We start from the raw sequence: 13,839 nt of genomic DNA, 5'->3' as shown, positions 1-13,839 counted from the left end.
TTCCATAGGTGGAAAGAACTTGAGATTAGACTAAGGTTAAAGGCCACCATAGATGATCAGCGTCAAGAGAAGATTGCATCAGAGTCTCTTTACTGGCAAAATGTTCTGAAAAGGCTCATTGCCATTGTGAGAATGCTTGCTACCAAAAAAAACCTAGCACTGCGTGGCACTTCAGATCAGCTGTATGTGCCAAACAAAGGAAACTTCCTTAAAATTCAGAGGGGTAGCCGTGTTAGTCTGAATCTGTAAAAAGCAACAGAGGGTCCTGCGGCACCTTTAAGACTAACGGAAGTATTGGGAGCATAAGCTTTCGTGGGTAAGAGCCTCACTTCTTGCATCTGAAAAAGTGAGGCTCTTACCCACGAAAGCTTATGCTCCCAATACTTCTGTTGGTCTTAAAGGTGCCACAGGACCCTCTGTTGCTTCCTTAAAATTGTGGAGCTGATGGCTGAGTTCGATGCTGTACTCCAGGAGCATCTAAGAAGAGTCACCATCCAAGAAATGTACACACACCACTACCTTGGAAAAACAATTCAGAATGAGATCATACAGTTACTGGCAACAAAAGTCAAACAGAAGATTGTGGTAGATCTGAAGTCAGCAAGATATTACTCTAGAGACTAACAAATTTATAAATAAATTTATTATTAAATTTGTTAGTCTCTAAGGTGCCACAAGTATTCCTGTTCTTTTTGGGGATACAGACTAATACGGCTGCTACTCTCAAACAAGATATTACTCTGTTATTCTGGACTGCACACCTGACATCAGCCATACGGACCAAATGACTTTGATGATGTGTTTTGTAACGACAACAGAACCTAGTGAAAATGTCCCTGCAATGGTGACTGTCAGAGAGCATTTTCTAGAATTTATTGACATTGATGATACTACAGGAGCTGGTATGACAAATGTGCTTCTTAAAAAGCTGGAAGATACAGGAATTGCGATAGCTGACATGAGAGGTCAGGGCTACGATAATGGTGCCAACATGAGAGGAAAGAACAGAGGAGTGCAGACACGGATCCGAGAGTTAAACCCTCGAGATTTTTTTTGTCCCATGCAGTTCTCATTGATTGAACTTGGTGGTCAGTGATGCAGCATCAGCTTCTAGCGAGGCTGCTGAATTTTTTTAACATAATTCAAAGCATCTATGTATTTTTCTCTGCATCAACTCATCGATGGCAAATTTCGAAGCAACAAATGGGAACATTCTCTCTGACACTGAAACCACTGAGTGCCACACAATGGGAAAGTCAAGTGGAGGCGATAAAGCCTATCAAATACCAAATTGGGAAGATAGATGATGCCATAGTTGCCATTATGGAGGATAATGCTATGACAGGAACTGTTCGTGGGAAAACAGTGGCAGAGGGAAATGGAATCACCAGAAACATATATAACTTCAAATTTCTGTGTGGCTTAGTGTTGTGGCATGACATACTGTTTGAAATAAATGTTGTAAGCAAGAGACTCCAAGGTGTTGGCCTTCATATATCTGGAGCAATGGAACAACTGGACAAAGCAAAGTCGTATCTACAGTCTTACCGGTCAGATGAGGGATTTCAAAATATTCTGCAGAGGAACTTCACCCTGAAGCTATTTTCCCACCCATTCAAGAATACAAGAGTCACCAAAGAAGACGACATTTTGATTACGAGGCACGGGATAATCCCATAAGAGACCCCAAATAACAATTCAAAGTTGAATTATTTAACCAGGTGCTAGATTGTGCAATAAAGTCAGTTGAAGAATGTTTCATGCAGCTCAAGGAACACAGCAGTATATTTGGGATGTTGTATGATATTCCAAAACTCCTCACTATACCTGAGGAAGACCTACACCAGCAATGCAGGGCATTAGAGACAATGTTGACACATGATGACATGCGCGATATTGATGAGTGTGATTTAGGTGATGAACTGAAAGCCCTTTCAAGATACATTTCAGCAGGATCAACTCCAAAGGCTGTTCTGGAATATATGTGCACAAATAAGCTGACCACCCTCTTTCCAAATGCTTTTGTTGCTCTGTGCATACTTCTAACACTTCCTGTAACAGTTGCCAGTGGAGAACGCAGCTTCTCCAAGCTGCAGTTAATAAAAACATATCTACGCTCCACAATGACACAGGAGAGGCTGGTCGGCCTTGCAACCATCTCAATAGAGCACGAGCTAGCCCAGAATGTGGACCTTCAGGAAGCAGTTCAAATCTTTGCAACCAAGAAGGCACGGAAAGCACCACTTTGATTATTCAAACAGATAAAAATGCCAATGTTTACTATGCAGACAAGAAAAGTTACATTTGCTGTTCAGGCATTTGAAAGTTAAGTGTTGCATAACATTTTTTAACAAGGCATTTTAAGTTGTTAGTTCTCCTTTATTGGGATAGGTAGCAGAGTTGTACCATGAGAGGAGTAGAACAGGAAGAAGGCAGAATTGAGACCTTTCAAAGTTTTGACCCAAGCGAGGGGGCATGGAGGAGTCGTTTGAGCTCCCCTCCTCAGGTGCCAAAATGTTGTGGACCTGCCCTGGTTGGCTGGTTTTTTTAGGAGCCTGGTGGAATCTGTCTCTCTGGCGAGATCTAAGGTGGAAGCGTGATAAAAATGCAGGAAAGATTGCGGGAGTGGATGGGAGTGGGACTTGCAGACAGGACGGGAGCAGTATTAAAAAAAAATAGTCCTGCGCAGGGCTCTACGATACAGGATTTGAAATAAGCCTCTAACAAATTCTACGGTACATGTGCAAATAATCATTTTCTGTGATTTATAACTAATCTCGATGGATTTTCACAAGGAAAAAAAAACGTTTAACCTCCGGGTATATCCCCCTGCCAAATTTCAAGTTCCTGGAGCAAACCCCTAAGGTGCTAGTGCTCTTCAAAAAATGGTTGAAAAACTTGGTTAAAATTAAAGGAATAATATACCTGCCAATCTTGTTCTCCAAAATAGCTACATCATTTTTATTAAAACTCCAGAAAAAATCAACTTGTGGCAGAGACCAAGAATGAAAAGTTTCAACATGAACTGTAGATGTTTGGCAAAGTTATAAACTGGAAACAGGGGTAATAAAAGGAGGAGTTAGGCAACTTTAATAACTGTTGTCATTAACAGCTCCACCTATAATAAAGGGGATATAAGTAGGAGTAATTGGGACAAGATTAAGAAAAAAAATTAGCATTTCATTTGAGGAAAATCTTCCCAACAGTGAAATGTATGAGGCTGGAAAACAGTGGTGGAATCCCAGTCTCTTGCCACATTTAAAAATAGATTGAACAGTTATTATTTGTATTGTGTTAGCACAGTGGGGCCCTGACCTGAGTAGGTGCTAAGCACCACAGAAATACACAAAGACAGTCCCTGCTCCAAAGCACTTACAAGATATTAGCAAATTTACAATAGGGATCAACCCTGCAACAACTCCTGGGAGATTACCTAATTGTTTCATCTAGTTTTTTTAGCACTATTACACTGGTCTACAATTTTTGAGACGTCGTCTGCTTCAGAGATAAAATGTGCTATTTATTATGTATTTTGATGTGCTGAATTCAAATATGACAATTAAAACAACTGATTGGCTACTGTTTCTAAGATATTTAAGTTTTTACATTTTATGTCTATGTACACTGTGTAGATAGAGTTTTAATCATAAATTGTAAACCTAGGTCTTTTCATGTGTTTATGGTTGCGTTACATGATAATATTTCACCTGTCCTGTTTATGTAACACTTTAAAAATCAGCAAAAGGGTTATATAAATAAAATGTATTATGAAACAAAAGGCAAAAAACTATTATGTACATAGTTTAGTCCTATTCAGTGTCTACTCGGCGCTTCTTGGCTTGTCTCTTGTATTCATTAAATGGAGCATCTCTTGTCACTGTCCAGCAATAGTCTGCAAGCATTGATGGGCTCCATTTGCCCTGATAGCGTTTCTCCATTGTTGCAATGTCCTGGTGAAATCGCTCGCCGTGCTCGTCGCTTACTGCTCCGCAGTTCGGTGGAAAAAAATCTAGATGAGCATGCAAAAAATTTATCTTTAGTGACATATTGCAACCAAGGCTTTTGTATGCCTTGAGAAGGTTTTCCACCAACAACCTGTAGTTGTCTGCCTTGTTGTTTCCGAGAAAATTTATTGCCACTAACTGGAACGCTTTCCATGCCCTCTTTTCCTTGCCACGCAGTGCATGGTCAAATGCATTATCTCGAAGAAGTTCACAAATCTGAGGACCAACAAAGACACCTTCCTTTATCTTAGCTTCACTTAACCTTGGAAATTTTCCACGGAGGTACTTGAAAGCTGCTTGTGTTTTGTCAATGGCCTTGACAAAGTTCTTCATCAGACCCATCTTGATGTGGAAGGGTGGTAACAAAATCTTCCTTGATTCAACAAGTGGTGGATGCTGAACACTTTTCCTCCCAGGCTCCAATGACTGTCGGAGTGGCCAATCTTTCTTGATGTAGTGGGAATCTCTTGCACGACTATCCCATTCGCAGAGAAAACAGCAGTACTTTGTGTATTCAGTCTGCAGACCAAGCAAGAGAGCAGCAACCTTCAAAACGCCACAAAGCTGCCACTGATGTTGGTCATAGTTTATGCACCTCAAAAGTTGTTTCATGTTGTCATAGGTTTCCTTCATATGGACTGCATGATCAACTGGAATTGATGGCAAAACATTGCCATTATGCAGTAAAACAGCTTTAAGACTCGTCTTCGATGAATCAATGAACAGTCTCCACTTATCTGGATCGTGAACGATGTTGAGGGCTGCCATCACACCATCAATATTGTTGCAGGCTACAAGATCACCTTCCATGAAGAAGAATGGGACAAGATCCTTTTGACGGTCATGGAACATGGAAACCCTAACATCACCTGCCAGGAGATTCCACTGCTGGAGTCTGGAGCCCAACAGCTCTGCCTTACTCTTGGGTAGTTCCAAATCCCTGACAAGGTCATTCAGTGCACCTTGTGTTATGAGGTGTGGTTCAGAGGAGGAGGATGGGAGAAAATGTGGGTCCTGTGACATTGATGGTTCAGGACCAGAAGTTTCATCCTCTTCCTCGTCTGACTCAAGTAAGAATGATTCCGGTGCATCAGGAACCGGCAGTCCTTCTCCCTGGGGTACTGGGTGTATAGCTGATGGAATGTTTGGATAATGCACAGTCCACTTTTTCTTCTTTGACACACCTTTCCCAACTGGAGGCACCATGCAGAAGTAACAATTGTTGGTATGATCTGTTGGCGCTCTCCAAATCATTGGCACTGCAAAAGGCATAGATTTCCTTTTCCTGTTCAACCACTGGCGAAGATTTGTTGCACAAGTGTTGCAGCATATGTGTGGGGCCCACCTCTTGTCCTGAGCTCCAATTTTGCAGCCAAAATAAAGGTGATAGGCTTTCTTAACCATAGTGGTTATACTGCGCTTTTGTGATGCAAAAGTCACTTCACCACAAACATAGCAGAAGTTATCTGCACTGTTCACACAAGTACGAGGCATCTCTGCTCACTTTGGCTAAACAGAAATGTGTCTCTTTGCAAAAATCAAACACTGACAAATAAGAGCACAACACTGTATGATTTCTAGAGCTGATATAGGGCAATTTGTTCAGCAAAGTGATGTAAGCTTCGTTATGATTGCATCATCCATGACTTCTAGGAATAACATGATGCAATTCATATCATGTATGATGCAATACCAGCTTCAGATTGCATCATTCATTGTTTTGCCTAAAAAGCAAGTACTGTCCAAACCCAGTCATAGATTTATTCATATTTTAGTCATTTCTGGTTTAAATTGAGATTCCTTCCCTTTATAACTCACTTATCCTCCGCCATTCCCAAGTCAAGGTTCATATATACTGACCCAATAGCAGATCTTGAAAACTAGAGCCAATCAACAATTTTAAGCATCATTTTCATTCTCAGTGACCCAGAATTAGTAAAGTTTGACTACATTTATTTCAGAAGCATTTTGGCTGTAGAGCAGTGTTATTAGTAAACATTTACACTGGAAAAACATCCAGCAGCCCCACTCAGGATCAAGACATCCTTGTGCTGGGTGCTGGACAAACACATAAAAAGACATGCTCCCTTGCCTTTAGGAATTTACAACCTAAGAAGATGTGGACCTACAAACAGTTTGCTACTTAAAATTACCCCCATCTTCATCTCATCCTAGCCATTACTATCAGCTGATTTCTTATAGGAGTCACAGACGCAATAGGTCTTGAGAAGGTATTTAAATGAATCAGTTCAGGAGAAAGTTCCCTGAGTTAGGGAATAAGGAGCAGAGGCATTTGTGAGAGAAGCTGACAAACAAGTGGATGAGGCTGTGACTAACTTCAGTGATTCACCTGTAATCTAGAGAAGGGTACTCTCTCCCCATTCATAAAGTGCTTTGAAATCTGTGCACCAAAGCTCTATATAAAGGGTAAAACATATACATCAGAACCTGATTTACATGAAAAATTATTTCTAAGAGACTCCTCCTGAGAGCAGGAGAAGCACTATCCAGCTTCCCATGGAAAGCAGTCACTGATAGCAGCCAGTACACAAACACAGAGAAATCGGAGATGGAGATGACAATCACCTAGCCCCTCTCACTCTACCAAGCACATATTTACTAGGATGGCTTTTTTTCCAGTCTTGAGTGTCCCAAGTGACGGAGTTTCCATCTTTTCCCCTTGGACATTGTCCCCAACACATACAATACCTTGCCAGGCCGGAATTCCGGAAACAGCTCGGTAACGTTTGGCAGCTGTTTGGTGGCATCTCGCTGCATTATTCCTGCAAGAGGCAGTGTCAGTTTCCCTTCCTTGGATTCTGCCTGCCTTGCATCTTGGGGTCCCATCTCTGACTCAGAATCAGAAGAGCTGCTGAAATCTGCCTTCTCAGAGGTAGCAGAGGACGGAGCAATGATGGAGGGCAGAATGATACCATCTCCATCTTCAGATACTACAATAGAGCAAGTACCTTATGAACAAGTTTCCTTTCTTGGTCCCCAGTACAACCCCCACACTCCACAAGCATTGTTTCCTGATCTTAAATTATGCGTAATCTAAGGCCTGGTCCCCACTAAGTCCCCACGTTAATAACGTAGCTGAATTCGAAGTACCTTAGTCCGAACTTACCGCGGTCCAGACGCGGCAGGAAGGCTCCCCCGTCGATGCCGCGTACTCCTCTCGGCGAGCTGGAGTACCGGCGCCGACTGCGAGCACTTCCGGGATCGATCCGGGATCAATTTATCGCGTCTTAACCAGACGCGATAAATTGATCCCAGAACATCGATTGCCTGCCGCCGGACCCTCCGGTAAGTGAAGACAAGGCCTTAGTCTCCATGTTTTATAGTTATTGATTCCTGTTCCAGTTTAGCCTTTCAGTGCATCCCTAGATCACCCCTGCAACTCACAGTCCCCGCTGAGAGAAGGCAAAACAGAGAAGCAGCTGAATTTCACAGGTTGGTTTGATTATGAATCTTAACATTACTGTTGAAAGTGTTATAACATCTTTTACTCTGTATTTTATATAAGAGCCAGTTACCCCTAAGCAGCGCTACTTCATTGCATAATTGGCCACGAACCATCTTCAGATCCAGTCTGCAGGATGGATCTTTGACAAGATCCCAAACATGCTACAGTATAAAGCCACTGGATAGAAATGCTTGAATCTTTGATGTGTCACATCCTGTCATCCCAAAACTCCCAGATTCTTTCCACAAGTTTCAAATAGAAGATGAGAGTCCTTACTCACCAGGGGCAGTTGCATCTTTTTCATCGTCTCTCTTTACTGGAGGTGGAGGCGGCGGCGGCATCAGCTTGGAATCAATATCTTCACAGTCAGCATCATAATCATCCTCATCTTCATCTAACCAGTCAAAAGGAGACAATCAACTTCAGAACGTAAGAATGGCCATACTGGATCAGACCAATGGTCCATTCAGCCCAGTATCCTGTCTCTGTAATTCATTCCCTGTTGTCCAATCCCAGCTCCTGGCATTTGGCATTTAGGGACATCCAGTGCCTGAGGTTGCATCCCTTACCATTTTGGCTTAAGAGCTGTTGATGGACCTATCCTCCATTAACTTATTTATCTTTATTAAAAAAAAAAAATCCATTTTCAAGGATATTCAGACACCCCTTCCCCAATACCACAACTAGGGTCTCTGATCTCCACCCCAAACCACAGAAAGGACCCTGTCTCAGCATTAACTTATTACAAATCCCTTTCCAGTTTCTCAAATAGATCAAAAGCTGCCCCAACTGTGGTTTTCCTACACTCAACCGCTTACAAAATCAGGGCTTGAAATGGGGATGAGTAGGGGAGCAGGAAAACTGATGAGAGAAACAAGAAAATTCAGGGCAGAAACCCTAGCTTACTGCAACATTCCTAATTTCCTGCTCCTGACTGACAGGAGAGGAGATGGAAAGTTCCTTTAGGAGACAGGCAGTAGATTCATCAATAGCACTAGCAATAACATAGGGGCAAAAAACTGCAGATGTTTGGAATTCTGTATTCTACAGGCAGGGATCTCCTATACTAGTCCCCATTGGAGAAGCATAAAGGCCAGTCTCACCCCTCCTTATAACCTGTGAAAGTCGTGGTAGAACTAGGATGAAGATGCCTCCTCAGCAGCAAGGGCCATTAAACAGAATGCTAGGGAAGGGAGATGGGGAGAAACAGAGGAAGGCTGTCATAGGTTGGGACAATCCTCCAAGGGAATGCGCCTTAGCCCCCTCCTGTGACTGACTGACTTCCTCCCAGGAGAAAGGTCTGAGTCCAGAAATCATGTAACAGCCTGTGGTCTACCCTGTCCTTAGATCAAAGGCCAACCAACAACTCAGTTTACAGGAACACCTATGAGGAGGAGATAGGATATTGCAGGAGACCCTGGGTCAGAGAAAACAATCTGGTTTATCTATAGAAATTATGAGCTGTTTTGCTTTGGAAAAATAAACCCAGCCTTAAAGAAAGGGACTGAAATTTCACCGCCCTCATGTACATTATTTGATGTCCGGGCCATTTATTTGCCCCACTGGCTTACATGAGGTTTGTGAAGCAGGCAAAGAACATGGCAGAATAACAATGATTAGAGAAAGATCACTCTCAAAGGCAGCAGCAAAAGCCAATCTGCCCACAGAGACATACTGTACCATTAACTGTTAATCATTTTGTCTATGTGTACTCCTACCACCCCTAATTACCTTGTCTTCGAATTGGCTGAAGGGTGCCCATTGCCTGCCTGTATCTGCGGCTCTCATCTTCAGCCACCTCATTAATATCAGAGTAATCAACAGCATCCTCTGTGCTCTTAACCCAACCTGAGAAGGAGGAAAGACTTGTCATAAAACAAAATCATATCCCAACATGTGCTCACCACATCTTACCTCATCCCATGTTAGTCTATCCTGACTTCTCCACCCGCCTACCCCCTCCTTCCTGCTGTAACTTCTTTCCACCCCCTTCTATACTCTATTTTACTGGAGGAGCAAATGCAATCCCTGTATTAAGGTTACCTAACGTTTTCTATTCTAAAACGGTCTGGTCTTTCTTCCCTTCCCCTGCCCCCAAGAGCTCCAACACCTTCGTGGTTTGCAGCAAGACTTTGAAATTTGGGAGATGGATCATTGTGGTCAGGGAAGTGCCATTTGCCAGCCTCATGAAAATCTGTTCAAATTTGACAGAGTTATAAGCTGTTGAGACAGTCCCTTTGACCCAGAGTTATGTGCACCACCTGGGAACCAGACCATGAGTCCTAAATGATTTTTTTCTACTGATGAACGTTCGTAATTCTGTACTTTCACAATTGTATCAAGCAAAGCACCATATCCCAATTTAGGGGTTACAAAAGTTGGGAATATAACTCTACGACTGCCACGCTGCCTCTCAAAAATAACTTATCATATCTTTGTCCTTTACTATACGGTCTGTAAAATAGGTCTACACATTTATAAATAACTCACTGTTTCATTATGTTATGTACACTCCTGCTGGCAGCTCACTCCTGCTGGCAGCTAATATAATTAGTACTGCAATCAAGGAGTCTATGCTGCAGTCTGAGTGATGATTCACACCCTGCTGATAATCCATGATGGAGTGTTGCTACAGTTGCAAATAAATTTGTTTTCACATTTTTTCCAAAAAGGAGAAAATTAAATTAAGAACTCCTAAAAGAATGGTAGTGAGATTGCAAAAGTCAAGCTCATGAAAGTTAAGAAATGCCAGAACTAAGGCTGCTCTCAAAACCTTGATGTTCTGTGTATGCACGATACAGTCCTTAATTACATGATCACTTTTTCCACAAGATTCCTAACTCATTTAGCATGCAGGATGGAGGGTGCTAGGGGCACGAATCAGGGCTGTGTAGTGAATGATGCTGTGTCAGTAGGACACCATCTAACTTGCTCTTGAAGTTGAAAAGGGTATAAAGAATAAGGAAGATGACTTTAGGAAGAGAAAGGATGATCTCCAACCAAAATTGGGTCTGTTACCATTTGTGAGGTACTAACATACTACAGTGATAAGCAGTACAGAAAAGCCCATGGTGAATTTCATAATTCTATATTCAGTGCAGCATTTGGATAGTGTGCAATAAATAAGCCCCAGAGCTACGTATTGAATGACAGAAAGCAATACTGAACAACTGCCTCATTCACTGAGCTTTGTTCCATCCTGGGAAAAAGTGAAACATGTACAGAAAAGAAAAACAAATATCTGATCATGTAATTAAAAATCATCACAATGCTCATGTACAAGAGACAGACTTAAGACTGAATAGGCATCCTTAATTCTGGCATTTCAACTTTCAAACGCTTGACTTTGCAACCTTCATATCATTCTTTTAACATAAAAGTTTTTTGTATTAAACAAAAATAAATCCCACAAACAGTGAGCATGGAACTTTACAGATAGGTATAAAGGTAGGGATCCCTGGCCCAATGAGTAGACAATCTACAGACAACATAAACATGTATAAGGGCAGTGGAAAGCAATTGGGCAGTGAGATTTACCCAAGTTTACAAAGCTAGGGCAATACATTAACCTTGAACTACAGCAAATTGTCTAATGATAAGATGAGGTTTGTACAAAGATAACTGGCAGGGTAGACTCTGGCCCTTATGTTGGAACTATTTCTATTCTTATTAAAGTTACTGAGGCTTTGAGCATCACTTGGTGAGAAAAAGACATTTCAAGCACTTTCAGGACCAGTGCTATTTCTGTCCTTTATTTATTTATTTGTATTTACAGTAGATTGCAGTACATAATGTTGTTTAGCCACGTTGGTCCCAGGATACTAGCGAGACAAGGTGGGTGAGGTAATATATTTTATTGGACCAACTTCTATTGATGAGAGAGACAAGTTTTCAAGCTTACACAGAACTCTTCTTCAGGTCTGGGGAACTAACTCAGGTACATCTACACTAGAGCACGTAGGTCTAGCACTTATGGTGGAGAGGCTCTAAGCCACTGCTTCTCAGCTGATTACAACGCGGCCCACAATGTGTTACCTGGGCTGCATGGCAGGGCAGCAGCAGCCCCAACCCTCGTTCCACAGGGAGGCCAGCTGCCCGCCCGACTCAGACTGCAGAGCTTGCGGGGCCGAGTGGCTGCCCTGACCCCCGCCACACGGGGTGGGCCGGCAGCCCAGACCCCAACCCTACCGTGGCAGTCCAGATACCCCTGCGCTGAGCAGCTGGGAACCCAGGAGCCCGGGCACCCAGGCAGCTTTTAGCACACAGCTGAGATGGGCCACAGCTCTGTGCTAATTGGGCCGTATGTGGCTGTGGGCTGAGAACCACTACTCTTAGCTGACGGGAGAGAGCTCTCCCATCGGCTTAATAACGCCTGCCTCCGCAAGAGGCAGTAGCTATGGTCTAGTCTACACTGGCAATGTTAAAGCACTGCTGCAGCCGCGTTTTAACGTGGCTTGTGTAGTTGCGGCATAGCGCTTGGAGAGAGCTCTGGAAAAAAAAAAAAAAACAACTCCATGAGGGGCATAGGTACCAGCGCTGGTACACTGTCTGTACTGGCATGTTACAGCGCTGAAACTTGCAGTGCTCAGGGGGTGTTTTTTCACACCTCTGAGCGAGAAAGTTGCAGTGCTGTAAAGTGCCAGTGTAGACCATATGCTCTCCCGCTGACATAGCACTGTGTACACTGGTGCTTAGGTCGGTATAACTTACATCGCTCAGAGGTGTGGATTAGTCACACCTCTGAGCAACGTAAGTCATACCAAAGTAACCTGTAGTGTAGACAAGGTCTCAGTGTCATTGCTAAACACAAGGTTTGAACAGACTGTTTAGCATAAGTAGTTAACACATATTTCAAGGTACCATTCAAGGTGAAGTGGCCCATTAATACCCTTCCAGTCCTGGGAAAGAAAGGATGGATAGCAGCTGGAGAAATTGTTAGTGGGTTACAGATTGTTGTAATAAGCCATAAATCCAGTATCTGTATTCAGTCCATGATTTTTAGTGTCTAGCAGAGTAATGAATTTAAGTGCCCTGATTCATCTTTTAAAATTGTTGTGCAGGTTCCCTTTGAGGATGAGGACTGACATGTCAGCTCTAGAGTAATTAATTTGTGAAAATCGGTAACCCACTCCCATTGGCACAGTAGCATCTTCACTAAAATGCTACAGCAGCTGTATCACTGTATGTGAAGACAAGCCCTGAGGTAGTTTCCCAGACCAGAAGAGTTCTGTGTAAACTCAAAAGCTTTTCTCTTGCACCAACAGAAGCTGGTGCAATAAAAAAAAGTTACCTCACCCACCTTGTCTCTCCAGTACATTACAGTGGCATCTAGAAACTTCAATCAAGGATCACAGCCCCATTGTGTTATACGCCGTGAAAAACAAATAATGAAGGCAATAGATCAATGAACCAATAGGTTTTACAATTTAAGTAAGTCCAAGATGCAACGGGGAAATGGAGAAACACAACTAAGCAGGAAAACAAGGTTACAATAAACTGGAACTTTAAGTAGCATATATTAGTTAAAAAACATAGAGGCCTCCATACTAGCTTGGTTATTTTAAAGACTGAACAAGAGACAATAATGAATCACTAAACAGGCACCTAACTACTCATTTAATCCCGTATTTAACCACTTTATGCACACAACTGATGCAAATGCACAAATGTGCACCACAGTTATCTCCTAAAGTACAATTATTAGGCTTAAGTATTAATACATTAGTAATGCAAATAGGACAGTTTATGCCTCATAGTTATTGCCTCCGCCTTCCTGCTGACTGGCAGATATCAAAACGTGACCAGTGTAAACGATAAAACTACGATTTTCATTTCAGTAAGAAGAGCTAGAAATGCACCTTTACTCTTTAAAGAAACCCTTCGATTTGACCAAATCTGACTGTGCTGCAGTAGCTACAGCCTAACCAACCCAGACTCACCCTCCTCGTCCAGCTGGGCTCCGTCAGTCTCCGCAGCATCCTCCTCGCTGGCTGTGATCTCGGTGATCAGGTTGCCCAGCCCCAAGGCGCCCAAACCGGCTAAATGCTTCTTGGATTCCTGGAACAGCAGAAGACAGGACCGGCCGTCAGCGGACCGGCGCCGCGAGGGACGACACCCGGGGGGCACCAGGGCTACGTTCCCGCCGCAGCGCGAGGGGCCCGGGCCCGGCCTCGGCCAGCCAGAACCCCGCGCCCCCCAGCTCTCCTCGCCTCACCTTGTCCAAGACGCTCTCCCCCTCCAGCTGCCCCGCCTCGTTAATGTTCCCGAAGAGGAAGCCGGCCAGGGAGAAGGGCCCGGCGCGGCCCCCCTCCGCCTCCTCCTCGCTCTCCGAGTCCGACATCGCGCCCGTCCCGGAACGCGACCCGGAAA

At 43.3% G+C, this 13,839-nt stretch overlaps 1 protein-coding gene across 5 annotated transcripts in view; it reads right to left on the bottom strand.

The window, feature by feature from the left end:
- TAF1 (TATA-box binding protein associated factor 1) overlaps positions 1 to 13,837 on the bottom strand; it is a 114,181-nt gene extending 100,344 nt beyond the window's left edge. For 4 of the 5 annotated variants that reach the window (XR_010590459.1, XM_005286057.4, XM_005286058.4 and 1 more), the window contains exons 1-5: positions 13,685 to 13,818; positions 13,410 to 13,527; positions 9,202 to 9,318; positions 7,751 to 7,864; positions 6,714 to 6,955 (exon numbers count right to left, since the gene is read on the bottom strand). Coding sequence is in view for 4 of the 5 variants with exons in the window: in XM_005286057.4 (XP_005286114.2) it covers positions 6,714 to 6,955; positions 7,751 to 7,864; positions 9,202 to 9,318; positions 13,410 to 13,527; positions 13,685 to 13,810 (717 nt within the window). In the remaining variant the exon portion in view is untranslated. Of the gene's footprint in view, positions 1 to 6,713; positions 6,956 to 7,750; positions 7,865 to 9,201; positions 9,319 to 13,409; positions 13,528 to 13,684 lie in introns of all 5 variants that reach the window. The other variant, XM_065557403.1, reaches the window with a different exon arrangement.
- Between the last annotated feature and the right edge of the window lie 2 nt (positions 13,838 to 13,839).

The sequence above is a fragment of the Chrysemys picta genome, chromosome 9 (genome assembly GCF_011386835.1).
Source record: "Chrysemys picta bellii isolate R12L10 chromosome 9, ASM1138683v2, whole genome shotgun sequence".
Lineage (NCBI taxonomy): Eukaryota > Metazoa > Chordata > Testudines > Emydidae > Chrysemys > Chrysemys picta.
Note: the sequence above shows the minus strand (reverse complement) of the source record. Positions and strands in the feature narration are given on the sequence as shown.